The 17894-nt window shown below is 41.2% G+C and overlaps 2 protein-coding genes and 1 long non-coding RNA gene across 6 annotated transcripts in view; all 3 read right to left on the bottom strand.

Annotated features, from left to right (window-relative positions):
• Positions 1-450: 450 nt before the first annotated feature.
• Positions 451-3917, bottom strand: LOC121812547. Its single transcript, XR_006053152.1, has 2 exons — positions 3157-3917; positions 451-1509 (listed from the first exon to the last, which is right to left on the bottom strand). It is a non-coding gene; the product is annotated as an uncharacterized LOC121812547 (long non-coding RNA).
• A 1030-nt stretch (positions 3918-4947) lies between these two features.
• On the bottom strand, positions 4948-11240 carry LOC121812545 (transmembrane gamma-carboxyglutamic acid protein 2-like). 2 transcript variants are annotated; one of them, XM_042215055.1, is made up of 6 exons: positions 10561-11240; positions 10381-10477; positions 8213-8408; positions 7959-7989; positions 7524-7656; positions 4948-5836 (listed from the first exon to the last, which is right to left on the bottom strand). In XM_042215055.1, exons 1-6 carry the CDS (start codon positions 10580-10582, stop codon positions 5686-5688), a joined length of 630 nt encoding a protein of 209 aa, XP_042070989.1. In that variant the 5' UTR covers positions 10583-11240; the 3' UTR covers positions 4948-5685. The 2 variants fall into 2 exon arrangements, with proteins under 2 accessions (XP_042070989.1, XP_042070990.1); XM_042215056.1 differs by having other exon boundaries at positions 4951-5836; positions 8213-8385; positions 10561-11231.
• Positions 11241-12909: 1669 nt separating this feature from the next.
• The window catches only part of rras (RAS related), a 12770-nt gene continuing 7785 nt past the window's right edge, over positions 12910-17894 (bottom strand). For all 3 annotated transcript variants that reach the window (XM_005949532.3, XM_005949533.3, XM_005949534.3), the window contains 2 exons: positions 15612-15730; positions 12910-13968 (listed from right to left, as the gene is read on the bottom strand). In XM_005949532.3, coding sequence (XP_005949594.1) covers positions 13884-13968; positions 15612-15730 — 204 coding nt within the window. In that variant the 3' untranslated portion in view covers positions 12910-13883. The remainder of the gene's footprint in view (positions 13969-15611; positions 15731-17894) is intronic.

Below are 17894 nucleotides of genomic sequence, written 5' to 3'. Positions count from 1 at the left end.
CCACCTCCACAGGACAAGACTCAGCAGTCCATCTGCATCTAAAGGTCAAAGGTCACTCTTTCGAGGATGCCAATGTTCACATTTTGGACAGAGAGGACAGATGGTTTGAAAGAGGAGTGAAAGAAGCATCTATGTCCACTGTGAGCGACCATCTTTGAACAGAGGCGGGGCTTTACGACACCAACTCTCTGCCATCTATAATCCAGTTTTGAGATCCCTTCCCAGACGCCTTAACGCCCACTCACATCCTGGGCCATCTGACCTCAGGAAATCACATGATAAGGTGACCTGGATGAGCACCTTCACAGACACACTGCTACTGTTGTGTGTCAGCACACAGACACAACAGTTCGTAGATGGTGGTGTAAATTCTCTGAAATTCATAGACTGACAGTAAAAGGTGACACAAAGTTTACAATGAGACATTTATGAGAAAAGACAAAAGAAAAATAAAGTTCAGATAAATGTTTTAATAGTTTATAAAAGTGACTTAATTCAATATATTTTCGGGTTCTGTTCAGTATCTTAATTGTTCTTAGGACGCTTCTTGCCACCTGGAGACCCACGAAGTTGTGACCACACCCTTCCAGTATATGGACAGGTTCTTCTGTAGCACTTTCTACTACACTGGAGCACTCAAAACGCTTATACTGCATTTTCACAATTACGATGATAAAGTAGAGAAATACAAAGAAAAAGTACAAAACCCCCCAAATACATAGTATAGAGTACCACGATGCAACGATGCAGCCATCGCACAACACATGGCCAATACTGTCATTTGATCAGGATCTTAAATGACATGTTATTCATGGATGTATTCAATATTGTTCGTCTTTTGAGACTGACTCCAGCTTCTGCTATGATTCTTCTTTTTGTCTTGAATAATAATACTTCTTTGGAGCTCTCCTGCCCCTTGCAGGAGGGCATGGAAAATGGCATTGCTTTGGCCCTTACGACTTAACATACGAAGCCATGCCAAGGGGAAAATCAGCATTTGTCCATTTATGACATGCTAATTTTTGCACATATCACATTTAATGTCATTTCTTCAGACAGTTATGGATGCCGTGGTGTTGCAGATGCTGGTATCTGGATTTGTTTAAAATAGCATCACTGAAGAGTGAATTATATACTACATTTTTTGGTGATATTTCTATTTGTGGACACAAATTATGATTTGTGTTGTAACGTTATTATTAATCTGCGTCACAAGTGCCGCCCTGCTGCTGCTCACACCTCTTCCTTTCAGTTCTCTACTTAAAATTAAACCAAATTAAATGTTGCTTTTAACAAAAGTGCAAATGTAATCATCTGGAAAGAAACTGATCCACCTTCTCTCTTGCGCACATACACACTCATATGTACACACAAAAACACCTTTCTGCAGAGGAATGAGGCTTTGGTATTCGTAATAATAGTGCTTAAAGGATGACACAGGGACAGCCACGACTTTTCTCCTTCCCTGTGTGATGAGTTGGAGGAGGGCTCTCCATCTCCTGAAACTGTCTGTAAAGCAGGAGAACAGATAAAGGGATTAATCATCCTCACACTTTGCTCCTATTCACAGAGGCGATTCAGTATCAACCATATATGATGCTGGCTTGAATAATGTAAGAAAAATTCTTGGTCACGAAATCCAACGATGTATCTGTTGTCACAGGTTTTGACACAATTTGTTAGCTTTGGTTATAAAATGCCATGCCAACATTTGCCCAGTGCCAAAATATGAATACTAAACCCAAGTTGGTAATGGTGCTGTAATACAGTGTTTCCCAGGCTTTAGAGGCATGGTTCATATTTCACATTAGAAAAATCCCGCAGCACTCCACTAAACAGAAATGTCAAAAACCATACGGATCATTCTTCCACCAAATATAGCAGAACTGGCTCTGTTTGTCCCAGTATACCTTTGTTGCTTCCTTCTGACCACTACTCATGCTAGGGCCTTCATCTGGGTCGCGTTTTCTCCAGGACCAGGTCAGACTGAACACTTTTTCTTTTTAAATTTATCTATCGCTGTTATGCGCTGCATAGTCTCACAGCATGACTGTTATTTAAGTTCTTCTTTGTCCTCTTCTGTTTTACTTAGTTGGCAACACATTTATTAGAGCAGGTGGTTGTACTGCCCTCTAGTGGAAGAGAATGTCATTGCTGCCCGTTACTCACGCCGGTGGCTTCGGAGTGCCGTGTTAGATTATCTGGTTCCACCTGATTAGTCCTGGGAAACACTGCTGTAATAAGAGTGACCACTGCTTCCTACAGCATAGTCACCGATTATTTTTATGATTAGTCGACTAATCAGATCATCATCCATTGGACGTAAAACGTACAGCTTATTGCACCAGCAGCATCTGCTCTTATATAACTATCATTAGCTTACAGCTTTAAGTGTTTAAGGTCTGTGCTAACTAAAAATAAAGACAAGATGATAGTTTATTAAATTTTAATGAAATTTGCAGATTGTTTCGGTGAAGTTTAATAAACTCCTTGCTATCTAAAATATAACAGGACACCGGAGTATAATTCTCCAGCATCTCACACTTCTGATAATCAGCTGTCTGCTTGACGTTTATTCAGCTGTGTAAAAACTATAACTTTAATCTCAGCCAAACCGATTTACTCAGGAACAAATAAAATACTAAAAAAGCCAAACAATAACATTTTTAAGTTATCTAAGTGACTCATATATCATGTTTAACCTGAGTAGCGAAAGACGGCGGTGGGTTTGAAAACGATTTGCCGGGAGTCCGGTGTTCTCACGCGCTAGTGAGCCTAGCCCCCGGCTAGCTATCGAGCTAGTGGGTAACAGACGTCTCCGAAAACGTCGGAGCGCTTTTGAAAATATGTCGGTGTCCTGATAAACTGAGCAGATATTTGAGGTTTACACAGCTACATTCTCACCTGAAAATATGTTAAACGTTTATTTTGTGACCCAGAAAGAATAATAAGAGTAATATTAAAACTAACTAGCTGCCGCCATTGTTGGAAACTGAGCTGTACATGCAGTGCTGCCATCTTCTGTTTCAGTGCGTTATTACACTCTTAAATCCTGCTACTTATTCCTGCGTCTTTTGTGATCTTACAAAGCTTCAAACGACGCTAGTCCCAGCAGGGACGTGAACTAAAACAAACTTTCATAAATAAGGGCTGTACCTAATAATATGCACAAGCTCCAAGAAGGCTTCATCAACATTGAAGCGATTCTTCGCCGAGGCCTCCATGTAGTGGATCCTGTTCTCTCTGGCAAACGCCTGTGCGTCCTCCTTGGGTATCTGCAGACACAATAAACAATATCACATCTGAGATCCAGTGCTGTTCTTGTCATCCTGTAAAAATATGCAGAAAACTTGTCACTGTTGTCACTTTGTCCTGAAAAAAATGAAGGTAAGGAATCTCAACAAGCAAAAGATTTAAAAATCCTGTGGGACAAGACAAAAAACCCAAAACACTGGGGACACTGAGGTCAAGGTCACAGATTCTGAGATTTTTAGTAGATACACCTGTTGGAAGTATCTGAACAGAGGGGTGGGTTTTAATAATCGATTCATCGATTAAAATCGATTCTGGCTTGGATAACGTGATATCGATTCACATGGCGCTGTTGCCTCCTGTGAGAGTCCTGACACCCCTCCCCCACCCATCACCTTCACTCAATACCAGGTTGAGATGCAAATGAGGAGACTTCACTCAGGCAAGTCTGCTGGACCAGACGGAGTGAGTCCCCGCGTCCTCAAGACCTGTGCCCCCCAGCTGAGTGGAGTCTTTCATAAACTGTTTATGCTGAGTCTGAGTCTGCAGAGGGTCCCAGTGATGTGGAAGACATCACTGGCACGCTGTTGCATGCTGGGGGAGCAGGCTGAGGGTCGCAGATGCCAACAGACTTAATAAACTAATCCGTAAGGCCAGCAATGTTGTGGGGATGGAGCTGGACTCCCTCAAGGTGGTGTCGGAGAGGCGGATGCTGTCCAAGATAAAGACTATGTTGGATAACACCTCCCACCCACTCCATGACATGCTGGTCAGTCACAGGAGCACGTTCAGTGAGAGACTGAGATTACCCATCCAAAGAGAGAGATCGTTCCTATTAAAGAAAAGGAGTCATTTTTGACCAGGACATGTCCTTCAACGCACATATTAAACAAATATGTAAGACTGCTTTCTTCCATTTGTGCAACATCTCTAAAGTTAGAAATATCCTGTCTCAGAGTGACGCTGAAAAACTAGTTCATGCATTTATTACTTCCAGGCTGGACGACTGTAATTCATTATTATCAGGAAGTCCTAAAAACTCCCTGAAAAGCCTTCAGCTGATCCAAAATGCTGCAGCAAGAGTCCTGACAGGGACTAGAAAGAGAGAGCAGATTTCTCCTGTTTTGGCTTCCTGTTAAATCCAGAATTCAAAATCCTGCTCCTCACATACAAGGTCTTAAATAATCAGGCCCCATCTTATCTTAATGACCTTGTAGTACCATATCACCCTATTAGAGCACTTCGCTCTCGCTCTGCAGGCCTACTTGTTGTTCCTAGAGTATTTAAAAGTAGAATGGGAGGCAGAGCCTTCAGTTTTCAGGCCCCTCTTCTGTGGAACCAGCTTCCAGTTTGGATTCAGGAGACAGACACTATCTCTACTTTCAAGATTAGGCTTCAAACTTTCCTTTTTGCTAAAGCATATAGTTAGGGCTGGACCAGGTGACCCTGAATCCTCCCTTAGTTATGCTGCAATAGACGTAGGCTGCCGGGGGATTCCCATGATGCATTGAGTTTTTCCTTTCCAGTCACCTTTCTCACTCACTATGTGTTAACAGACCTCTCTGCATTGAATCATATCTGTTATTAACCTCTGTCTCTCTTCCACAGCATGTCTTTATCCTGTCTTCCTTCTCTCACCCCAACCGGTCGCAGCAGATGGCCCCGCCCCTCCCTGAGCCTGGTTCTGCTGGAGGTTTCTTCCTGTTAAAAGGGAGTTTTTCCTTCCCACTGTCGCCAAAGTGCTGCTCATAGGGGGTCATATGATTGTTGGGTTTTTCTCTGTATGTATTGTTGTAGGATCTACTGCACAATATGACTGTTGTTGTGATTTTGAGCTGTATAAATAAAATTGGATTGAATTGAAGTGAATGTGTGATTGCTTTCTTCATGCCATCACACACATTTGGTATTGTTTGAAGTATCATTTCATTTTCGATGTGCACATACAACACATACCATACACTTGCAAACACCACTGCATACACCACTTTACACCACTCATATAGACTTTCTCGCATCATGATTGTCATTGATTATCATACTATAATCAGTGTAGTGCATATATGGATGGTTCCATGTTCTTCATCTTCTAGATAAGTGGACCAAAGTTTTTTAGACATTGCCTGGGACACCAAGTGCCAATATCTATACAAATATTTCAAATTTGTATGCCATTTCATTTACTGCAAACATGAGTACATTTGACAGTTAAATTAAACACTCATCTGCAACCTGCTTGCTTTCCCTTCTTTGTAATTGTGTCTTTACTCAATCAGTTTCACTTGTGTTGAATTTGTTACACCTGTTTCCAATTAGTCACCTTCCCGTGTATAAATACACAACATGTGTTGTGCTTCTCTCACCAGAATGTCTTAGTACTCTTGGTAGTCAGTCTTTCCAGTGTTCCTTGTGTGTGCACGCTTTGCCTTCCACTTACCCTGAATATGGTGGTGGTGGAGCATCGTGCTGCCCACTGTGGTTCAGGGCATCGTTGTAGCTAGGCAGACCGGGTGCAGTGATCCCACCTAGGGGCACCGTCTCCGGAGCTGATGTATGCCCATCTACTGCAATTTGTACTGGAGGTCTGGAACAGCACACAGCACAACACGTTAAACCCCTTTAGTTGCTGTATTGTATGCCCATCTACTGCAATTTGTACTGGAGGTCTGGAACAGCACACAGCACAACACGCCAATTTTAAACCCCTTTAGTTGCTGTATTGCTAATAAACAAACATAAAAACGTGAAAATGTTTATACACTATATTGCCAAAAGTATTTAGTCGTCTGCCTGTATTTGGTCATGTAAACTGGGCTGATATCCCATTTCTAATCCATGGGATTAATATGATGCCGGCCCACCGTTAGCAGCTATAACAGCTTCAACTCTTCTGGGAAGGTTTTCCAGAGAAGGTTCAGGAGGTTTCGACCATTTTTCCTGAAGCACATCTGTGAGGTCAGACACTAAGCATGTGCCCTGCCTTAGGTGCCACCTATTCCTAATCCTTATAGGTATAACTGAGTGATTTGCATAAATTAGTGCTATTTCTTAAATTTGTAAAGTCTGTGACAAATTGTATTGTTTAATTTTTTAGTCTGTTAGTGTCTTGGAGCAACTGTAACCTACATCATTTCCTTAGTGATCAATAAAGTTTTCTGATTCTGGATGGAAGATGAACAACTTTACTAAGTGACTGACGCGTTTCAGCTTGTGACCCTGATGAAGGCCACAAGCCGAAACGCGTTGGTCAATTATTAAAGTTGTTCATCTTCCCTTAAGTGTTGCTGGAGTTCCTGCTTTGTGAATTCTTTCATCCTCTCCATGCACCTTGGAAGCAGGTGAAGTTGTGCCAGAAATCTTTGCTGGATTTCTTTATCAAATGCTGATTTCAGCGCACTTGCGATTAACTAGTTTGCTGAGTTGATTGAGTCCTTTTAGACATCGCAATGAGACTTTTGTGCAATAATTTCAAATGCTCGAATTTTAAGTGTGGTGAATTCAAATAGAGACGGAGAGTTCTTCTACGTAGCGGCTAGAGGTGAGGCATGCTTCAGATAAGATCTATGATTACTCGTGAGTGATACAGGCGGTCTCATAGTCCGGTGACAAAGTTCTCTGAAATATATATCAAACCAAAATAGTAATATAGGTTGTCGTGTAATTTCATGGTTGTGCTGGGGTAGCGTGAGTGTTGTTTCTTCTCGGTCAGTGACACATAGCCAATATGCCTTGCGATAAGAGGGCATGACTACACGCTCTGCTGTTGATAGCATCCATGCTAGGCGGAATAGTGATGTTCTGGTATTTTCGTGTCATATTATACGATCATGATAAGTTTTTGTGATGATCTTGCGCGCTTTTATATGATTGACGGTTGTGTCTTTATGCTCTTTGGGTTTTGTTCTTTCATTTTTTAAATAGGTGATAGTCGGTTTGTCCATCTCTTTGGTTTAATTACTAATAAAAATATTAATAAACTTTAATAAACAATTCTGCCTTCATGTCTCCTTTTTTCAACCCGGACACTTTGTGTTACTTTCCCACATCCCCTGGACCTTTAAGGGAAAAATAACAATAAATAATTATAAATTTGCACAAACTCTGGATTAAGATTAAGGGATTAATATTGTCTTCTTGTCTACTTTGTATTTTTTTTAATGGTCTACTGGTTTTTAAAAGACTTTACTGGGAAATGTTACTGGTGTCGGTTAGGGTGTCACTTTGTTCCACATTTCTCTGTTACCAGATGATCCACATCGGAGCAAACGTACCGGCCAGACCTCCGTGCACCCTTTTTCTTGGCTTTGTAGCAGTACACTCCCAGCACCGTGGCAATTACAGCAGACACTAGTACAGCCAGGATCCCTGCCACCAGACCTGACACGTCCAGTCTGTTTGCACTACCTTCAAAGACAAACATCATCACCCCACTCAAAAAATGTTTCTTCAATAGTTCTCCTGTTACTCAGTCAGACAATCTGTAGCCAATCACTACAGCAATGACTTCAGTCGTGATACTGTTGGAGGTTTGAAGACGTAGATAAAACAGCAAAATTAGAAAATATACAAAATATACAATCGACAAAAAATAGCAATATGGAAAAAAGAAAGTGTCATCCCAACTACTACAAAAAATACATTCGTCATTAGTATGCACATTTGAACAATGAAATGAAAAGGTTAGCATAGTGATGCTAAAGTATTACCTTGATTGGTGTACGTTTTCCAAAATTTTTCCTAGAAATGGAAGCCAATGAAGATTAAATGAAGAGGTCACCTTGAATAAGTTAAGTCAAATTGCTCAAATACTAAGAGAAAAGGTTTTGTATTTTAAATATTAAAATAAAAAAAACATGTATATTTAGGTGATAAAAGTGTAAATAATTGTTAAATTAAATTGATAGTTTTTCATTCTAAGACTCCAGATTAAAAACAGGTTCTACAGTCAAAGAAGAGTCACCGTCTTCGCAGTGTCCTCAAAAATCTCTCTGGCTTCCTCGTAGTTGCAAATCTCTTCCATGCACTCCCTCTCCACATCACCAGGCACAACCAGCTCAAAGTCCCAGCTGTTATAGAGCAGTGAACGGGACAGGAAGGATGCAGCTTCTGTCTCATCCACCAACACTGGATCTCCTACAGGGTGTAGTTCACTGTCACTGATAATCAAAAACATAACTCATACGGACATCAAAAGTCAAACTCTCTAGTCTGTTGTCTAAGCTCCAGATTTCCTGCAGTATCTCTGACCCCTCTTTTTATGGTTCATGTGGCGAGGGATGCATTCTCAAATGTACTCAGGGAGCTTCAGCCATCAGACCCCACCAAACACTCCTCAGACAGTGGGATACTGGGGTTTTCTGTGATTCTGTTTAAAATCACAAAGCTGGTTTTGACTGCTCCATCGCTGGATGAGTAACTTGGCAAAAAGTCCTTGTTGCTTTCGAGCTCAGATGTCCATTTCTGCTCTTCGTTAGTTTTTGTATTCCTGTGCGTGCTTAGTCTAGTAATGGTGATTCAAATTGTAATCCTTAAAAACTCTTGTGCTCTCCACAAACAAAGCTTTGACTTCAGTAAACAAGTACTTATAAGTGCATTTCAGGAGCTCCCAAATTCACATCTCTGATAATCGGTTCCAACACATTTACAGTGAAGCGGCATTTTCTTGCACACACATATGTAAATGTTAAAAAAAATAGCCGTCAACAACAACGTTGTGTTATGATTTCACACAAAATCACAAAAAACAAACTGTGAAAGCTGAGAGTGTCTGGTGGCTGAAACTGGACAAAACTGGGTTATTTACATTTGAATGCTAATTTTCTGTGGAGGTCCATCATGGACCTACTTTAATGCTAACGGGAGATTTTCAGTGTGGTAGCAGTCTCCCTATCAACTTCTAAAAATGTATATTATGAATTATAATTGTAATTATTGTTATTAATAATAATGTTGTTGTTGCTGAGTATTTCTGACACTTCTGATCTAATGAAGGTATAATTCACACACACGCTCACCAAAATTAGACCACAGAAGATTAGAAAATGCTGCCTGCTGTGATAAGTCTTGATTTCTGCTGCAACATTCAGATGGTAGCGTGGTATTAAGGTATCTGTGAAAGATCCTTTCAGGATTCTGCTTCCTGTGGTGCTCGGTGCTGTGGGACTGTTAGTTCCAGCTGACCAAGGTTTAGTTTCACGCACAGCCTACCTGGAGATTCATGCTGACAACCACAGTCACATCTCACTCCAAAGGAGCATGTTAGCGATGTGGGGGAATGAGACATTTGTATTGTGTATATGTGGATGAACAACTGTGTGATGCTAATGTTTCCAGTACTTTTTTCAATCTGTACCACAAACAATCCAAGTGAGCTGTGCAGGCCCAGCGTACTAGAAGTTGGGTCATACAGAGAGGTAGGATGGAGCATTAGGACTGGTTGCCTTTCTCCTCCTCATGGCGCCCTGCTCATCACCACTGTGTTTATGTGCTTAAAGAGAAATCAATTCCTAGTGATGAAACTGATGTCTGAAGTAGCAACTTCACCGCTCATCTACACAAAGCAGAATGTATATACATATAGAATATCATATATTATATACTATATATATATATTATATATTATATATATATATATATATTATATATTTATATAAAATTCATACATATTAACATATAAATATTATAACATTAAAACAACATATATCTTACATTTAAGTAGATTTATAACTATTTTACATTAACAAATACTATACATTGATTTAATTTTAGTAATGATGCAGCCGTGGCAGTTTGTCTTAATGTATCTACACTTTCGAAATTTTGATTATTTCTAACAACAATGTTTTGTTTGCTTTTTCTTAATGGCACCTATACTGCCTTCATAGGAAGCAGTAGGTGCCTATATGCAAATTTTTTTTTGTATTTATTCTAATTCTGCTACCAAGGAGCTGCTTCTAATTTTACTTAACATCTGATGTTTAATGGCAATAAACTACTCAGATTCACAGAAGAGCAGTTTGGTTTTCCTCTAGTCGTGCTGTTGTTGCATGGCACGTTTGTGTAACTGAAGCATTACCACAAATTATAAAGCTAATTTTTATGAAGTGACAGGAGACAGGTGTGGGTTACCTGGTTGGTGTCTGTATATGACGGAGCAGTGGGCCATCTGCACGAGGGACAGTCCGTTCATCCACAGCAACAATAACGCGGCTGTCGAAGCACAAAACTACACAGGAAAAAGTGCAAGAGCACCTGTGAAAACACTTGTAGTTAGAAGCCCGAGTATGAAGATGCTCCTCCAACACTGACCTGTCCAACACAGCTGCTCCATTTGGCTCCAGTTTGTTCCATCTGTCAAAGCTTTCTTGAAGAAAAACAAACGTATTTCTCTTGGTTTCACCAAAAACAGAGCTAGTAGTTACTCCACTTCATTGCGCACTTTATTGCGCTGAGACGATCAGGAAACAATAAACCTGTCGGACAGCATTGCACCTGAAGGGAGGAGCCTCCACAAACCGGTTTCACTGTTTACTCACAATATGCTGTCTATGTCAACATGTCCAATACACAAGCAACACACGTCTGCCTTGTAACTATAGAAGCGAGTGTAGAAACAGCCTTTAACCTGCCGTGCCAAGCTAGGGTATCCCCCCATCCCCTGCGTCGGGAGCGCGCACAGGGCAGGGAGCGCGGATCCACAGTGTGAAGTTTTACTGAAACAGTGAAACACTAGTGTCGGTACGTCACGGCAGGAAATGATACATTTATTGTTCTCATGTGGATCATTTCAACAAACCGAGGACGGACGTCTGCGTGGACTCTCAGCGAGTAAACCCCCGTGTTCGTCTATAGAAACGCGTCTTGTTTGTCCATATTTTACATATGTGATCATCAGTTAACAAGTTGTTAACCAACAACATGCAGCTCCAGTCATCGCTTGTAACATCAGCTCCAAAACGCCACGGCAAAAACCACAGGGTGACGTCACCTGTCTATGGGCGTTAGATTAATTAACAATTAAATACCATATAAATATTTTAAATACCAAATAATGTCAGACAATATTTTCACGGACCGGCCTTTAAGGCGGATAAATACAACAAAATGATACGACCGAGACAAAAACTGGTATTTTGTAAATATAATAATAAACGTAGAATTCACTGTGTAATTGTGTAACTTTATTAGCAGCGTCCTCCTGAAATGCGCTCAACAACATAGAGTAACTCCTCCTCTCGCCCTTAATGCTCTCTGGTCGCTATGGTAACGCATACATATTTCTTTCAAAATAAGACACACAATACAACACGGAAAAAACCCAGGGGAAACCGAGTTAACGATAAAAACCCTGAAAACCATACATTTCACACCCGAGCCTCAACTCTCGCGGCCCGGTACCAGTCCGTGGCCCGGGGTTGGGCAGCGCTGGTCTAAGGAGCTTGGAGGGAAAAGCGTCTGGACTTCTTTAAGTTGCTTGAAGACATTTCACCTCTCATCCGAGAAGCTTCTTCAGTTCTAAGGTCAAATGGTGGAAAGTCCCAAATTTAAGCCCAAGAGGAGAAAGGGACCTTAAGAACTCTTTCAGGAATCTCACTGAACCTGAAAAGAAAGTATTAGCAAAGGACTCAATTTTGCCATTTCTCCTACAACAGTTGCCCATAGTGGACCTCATCACAGCCACAGAACACTGCCAAGGATTAATAAATGATCACAAGACAGAAAGCAGAGTGAAAGTTTCAGCCTCCCTCCCCAGTGCTAAAGTCCGTCCATGTAACCTCACAATACAAGAGAAGAAGGCCATCGCTTCCCTGAGCAAAGACCACAACATCACCATATTACCAGCTGGCAAGGGAAGGTGCACTGTTGTTCCAAACACAACGGATTACCACACAAAGATCACTACACTCCTCAGTGACAACAATACCTCAGACAGAAACTGGTTCACCCGAAAGACAAAACGCCAAAACACAAACTTAACAATGTGGTGTATGCTGTACAGTGCAGCGAGGAATGCTCAGACCTCTACATTGGAGAGACCAAACAGCCACTTCACAAGCGCATGGCACAACACAGAAGAGCCACCTCCACAGGACAAGACTCAGCAGTCCATCTGCATCTAAAGGTCAAAGGTCACTCTTTGAGGATGCCAATGTTCACATTTTGGACAGAGAGGACAGATGGTTTGAAAGAGGAGTGAAAGAAGCATCTATGTCCACTGTGAGCGACCATCTTTGAACAGAGGCGGGGTTTACGACACCAACTCTCTGCCATCTATAATCCAGTTTTGAGATCCCCCCAGACGCCTTAACGCCCACTCACATCCTGGGCCATCTGACCTCAGGAAATCACATGATAAGGTGGATTCCAATGCTCGATCTGATGGACCACACTTCACACCGGACGATTAGGGTCATCGGGTCCTTGTCCTTGTGGGGAACTCGGTTATACGGGTCTACATTTGTTGCTAAGACTCTATGGGACGTTCACAACAAGACAACGCTTTTGAAGCTTTTGAACGATTGTGAGCACTTCACGACACATCACTGTTTCAGAACAGACCACAGTCGGTGGTGTAAATTCTCTGAAATTCATAGACTGACAGTAAAAGGTGACACAAAGTTTACAATGAGACATTTATGAGAAAAGACAAAAGAAAAATAAAGTTCAGATAAATGTTTTAATAGTTTATAAAAGTGACTTAATTCAATATATTTTCGGGTTCTGTTCAGTATCTTAATTGTTCTTAGGACGCTTCTTGCCACCTGGAGACCCACGAAGTTGTGACCACACCCTTCCAGTATATGGACAGGTTCTTCTGTAGCACTTTCTACTACACTGGAGCACTCAAAACGCTTATACTGCATTTTCACAATTACGATGATAAAGTAGAGAAATACAAAGAAAAAGTACAAAACCCCCCAAATACATAGTATAGAGTACCACGATGCAACGATGCAGCCATCGCACAACACATGGCCAATACTGTCATTTGATCAGGATCTTAAATGACATGTTATTCATGGATGTATTCAATATTGTTCGTCTTTTGAGACTGACTCCAGCTTCTGCTATGATTCTTCTTTTTGTCTTGAATAATAATACTTCTTTGGAGCTCTCCTGCCCCTTGCAGGAGGGCATGGAAAATGGCATTGCTTTGGCCCTTACGACTTAACATACGAAGCCATGCCAAGGGGAAAATCAGCATTTGTCCATTTATGACATGCTAATTTTTGCACATATCACATTTAATGTCATTTCTTCAGACAGTTATGGATGCCGTGGTGTTGCAGATGCTGGTATCTGGATTTGTTTAAAATAGCATCACTGAAGAGTGAATTATATACTACATTTTTTGGTGATATTTCTATTTGTGGACACAAATTATGATTTGTGTTGTAACGTTATTATTAATCTGCGTCACAAGTGCCGCCCTGCTGCTGCTCACACCTCTTCCTTTCAGTTCTCTACTTAAAATTAAACCAAATTAAATGTTGCTTTTAACAAAAGTGCAAATGTAATCATCTGGAAAGAAACTGATCCACCTTCTCTCTTGCGCACATACACACTCATATGTACACACAAAAACACCTTTCTGCAGAGGAATGAGGCTTTGGTATTCGTAATAATAGTGCTTAAAGGATGACACAGGGACAGCCACGACTTTTCTCCTTCCCTGTGTGATGAGTTGGAGGAGGGCTCTCCATCTCCTGAAACTGTCTGTAAAGCAGGAGAACAGATAAAGGGATTAATCATCCTCACACTTTGCTCCTATTCACAGAGGCGATTCAGTATCAACCATATATGATGCTGGCTTGAATAATGTAAGAAAAATTCTTGGTCACGAAATCCAACGATGTATCTGTTGTCACAGGTTTTGACACAATTTGTTAGCTTTGGTTATAAAATGCCATGCCAACATTTGCCCAGTGCCAAAATATGAATACTAAACCCAAGTTGGTAATGGTGCTGTAATACACGTGTTTCCCAGGCTTTAGAGGCATGGTTCATATTTCACATTAGAAAAATCCCGCAGCACTCCACTAAACAGACATGTCAAAAACCATACGGATCATTCTTCCACCAAATATAGCAGAACTGGCTCGGTTTGTCCCAGTATACCTTTGTTGCTTCCTTCTGACCACTACTCATGCTAGGGCCTTCATCTGGGTCGCGTTTTCTCCAGGACCAGGTCAGACTGAACACTTTCTTTTTAAATTATTATCGCGTATGCGTCTACACACCATGACTGTTATTTAAGTTCTTCTTCGTCTTCTTCTGTTTTACTTAGTTGGCAACACATTTATTAGAGCAGGTGGTTGTACTGCCCTCTAGTGGAAGAGAACGTCATTGTCTGCCCGTTACTCACGCCGGTGGTCCTTCGGGTGCCGTGTTAGATTATCTGGTTCCACCTGATTAGTCCTGGGAAACACTGCTGTAATCATTAGGTGACCACTGACGATTTTTCCTGATAGCGATAGTCACCGATTATTTTTGCGATTAGTCGACTAATCAGATCATCATCCATTGGACGTAAAACGTACAGCTTATTGCACCAGCAGCATCTGCTCTTATATAACTATCATTAGCTTACAGCTTTAAGTGTTTAAGGTGTCTAACTAAAAATAAAGACAAGATGATAGTTTATTAAATTTTAATGAAATTTGCAGATTGTTTCGGTGAAGTTTAATAAACTCCTTGCTATCTAAAATATAACAGGACACCGGAGTAATATTCTCCAGCATCTCACACTTCTGATAATCAGTTGTCTGCTTGACGTTTATTCAGCTGTGTAAAAACTATAACTTTAATCTCAGCCAAACCGATTTACTCAGGAACAAATAAAATACTAAAAAAGCCAAACAATAACATTTTTAAGTTATCTAAGTGACTATATATCATGTTTAACCTGAGTAGCGAAAGACGGCGGTGGGTTTGAAAACGATTTGCCGGGAGTCCGGTGTTCTCACGGCTCTAGTGAGCCTAGCCCCCGGCTAGCTATCGAGCTAGTGGGTAACAGACGTCTCCGAAAACGTCGGAGCGCTTTTGAAAATATGGGTGTCCTTGATAAACTGAGCAGATATTTGAGGTTTACACAGCTACATTCTCACCTGAAAATATGTTAAACGTTTATTTTGTGACCCAGAAAGAATAATAAGAGTAATATTAAAACTAACTAGCTGCCGCCATTGTTGGAAACTGAGCTGTACATGCAGTGCTGCCATCTTCTGTTTCAGTGCGTTATTACACTCTTAAATCCTGCTACTTATTCCTGCGTCTTTTGTGATCTTACAAAGCTTCAAACGACGCTAGTCCCAGCAGGGACGTGAACTAAAACAAACTTTCATAAATAAGGGCTGTACCTAATAATATGCACAAGCTCCAAGAAGGCTTCATCAACATTGAAGCGATTCTTCGCCGAGGCCTCCATGTAGTGGATCCTGTTCTCTCTGGCAAACGCCTGTGCGTCCTCCTTGGGTATCTGCAGACACAATAAACAATATCACATCTGAGATCCAGTGCTGTTCTTGTCATCCTGTAAAAATATGCAGAAAACTTGTCACTGTTGTCACTTTGTCCTGAAAAAAATGAAGGTAAGGAATCTCAACAAGCAAAAGATTTAAAAATCCTGTGGGACAAGACAAAAAACCCAAAACACTGGGGACACTGAGGTCAAGGTCACAGATTCTGAGATTTTTAGTAGATACACCTGTTGGAAGTATCTGAACAGAGGGGTGGGTTTTAATAATCGATTCATCGATTAAAATCGATTCTGGCTTGGATAACGTGATATCGATTCACATGGCGCTGTTGCCTCCTGTGAGAGTCCTGACACCCCTCCCCCACCCATCACCTTCACTCAATACCAGGTTGAGATGCAAATGAGGAGACTTCACTCAGGCAAGTCTGCTGGACCAGACGGAGTGAGTCCCCTCGTCCTCAAGACCTGTGCCCCCCAGCTGTGTGGAGTCTTTCATAAACTGTTTATGCTGAGTCTGAGTCTGCAGAGGGTCCTAGTTGTGGCAGCGATCCTGCTAGCTGTTGCATGCTGGGGGAGCAGGCTGAGGGTCGCAGATGCCAACAGACTTAATAAACTAATCCGTAAGGCCAGAATGTTGTGGGGATGGAGCTTGACTACCCTCAAGGTGGTGTCGGAGAGGCGGATGCTGTCCAAGATAAAGACATATGTTGGATAACACCTCCCACCCACTCCATGACATGCTGGTCAGTCACAGGAGCACGTTCAGTGAGAGACTGAGATTACCCGATAAGCACCACTGAACGACACAGGAAATCTTTCCTGCCTGTGGCTCCCTGTACAACGCATCCACTTAACACACTGTGTTACTGCTACAACTACACATGTTTCTTTTCCAGCTATTTATTTATGAGTGACTTATGTATGTATGTATATATTGTACTATTCTTAGTTAGCGTATTGTCTGTCTTGCTTAATGTTGGTTTATAATGGAGCACTGTAACAAAAAATAATTTCCCCCAGGGATCAATAAAGTTTGATTCTGATTATCGATCCTTGAGTCGACTTTTTTTATTAATTTTGCCCTAAAACGCCACTGAATCTCAGGTAGAAACCTCAAAATTTCAACAACCACAAACATTTAAAACAGTAAATGAGAGCAAGGAAGCACCGGAATCCTCACAAAGAGTAACATACAAACGCGGACCCCAGGATAACAGAATCAGTGAGATGTGCCTTCTCCTCACCGCGACGGCACCGGACACGAGGAGCTGAAAGCCGAACTCCAGCTGAATTACTGAGATATTCGGCGGGTCCCGCTTTGTGTTTCACGCCCTTTCTTGCGCTGATTCTACAAGCTGTTAGTTTATCTCTCTCAAACAATATTAGTACAACCAGCAGCAAAAGAGATACCAAACTAGCGCCTTCACATTAACAATGCGAGTCATGTTTAATGTTCTCTTGACTTTTCTTTTTCTGGTCCAACCAGATAAACGTTTCTAACATATCGGCGAGAATGTAGCTGTGTAAACCTCAAATATCTGCTCAGTTTATCAAGGACACCACATATTTTCAAAAGCGCTCCGACGTTTTCGGAGACGTCTGTTACCCACTAGCTCGATAGCTGAGCCGGGGGCAGGCTCACTAGCGCCGTGAGAACACCGGACTCCCGGCAAATCGTTTTCAAACCCACCGCCGTCTTTCGCTACTCAGGTTAAACATGATATATGAGTCACTTAGATAACTTAAAATGTTATTGTTTGGCTTTTTTTAGTATTTTATTTGTTCCTGAGTAAATCGGTTTGGCTGAGATTAAAGTTATAGTTTTTACACAGCTGAATAAACGTCAAGCAGACAGCTGATTATCAGAAGTGTGAGATGCTGAGAATTACTCCGGTGTCCTGTTATATTTTAGATAGCAAGGAGTTTATTAAACTTCACCGAAACAATCTGCAGAATTTCATTAAAATTTAATAAACTATCATCTTGTCTTTATTTTTAGTTAGCACATCTTAAAAGCTTAAAGCTGTAAGCTAATGATAGTTATATAAGAGCAGATGCTGCTGGTGCAATAAGCTGTAGTTTTACGTCCAGATGGATGATGAGTCTGATTAGTCGACTATCCAAAAATAATTGTTTGTGGCAGCTTAAGCTCCCTGCATTTATT

Source organism: Haplochromis burtoni, unplaced genomic scaffold (genome assembly GCF_018398535.1).
Source record: "Haplochromis burtoni strain Fernald_Lab_line unplaced genomic scaffold, NCSU_Asbu1 Contig_651, whole genome shotgun sequence".
In the NCBI taxonomy this organism is placed as follows: domain Eukaryota; kingdom Metazoa; phylum Chordata; class Actinopteri; order Cichliformes; family Cichlidae; genus Haplochromis; species Haplochromis burtoni.
This window is presented reverse-complemented; position numbering and strand designations above follow the sequence as displayed.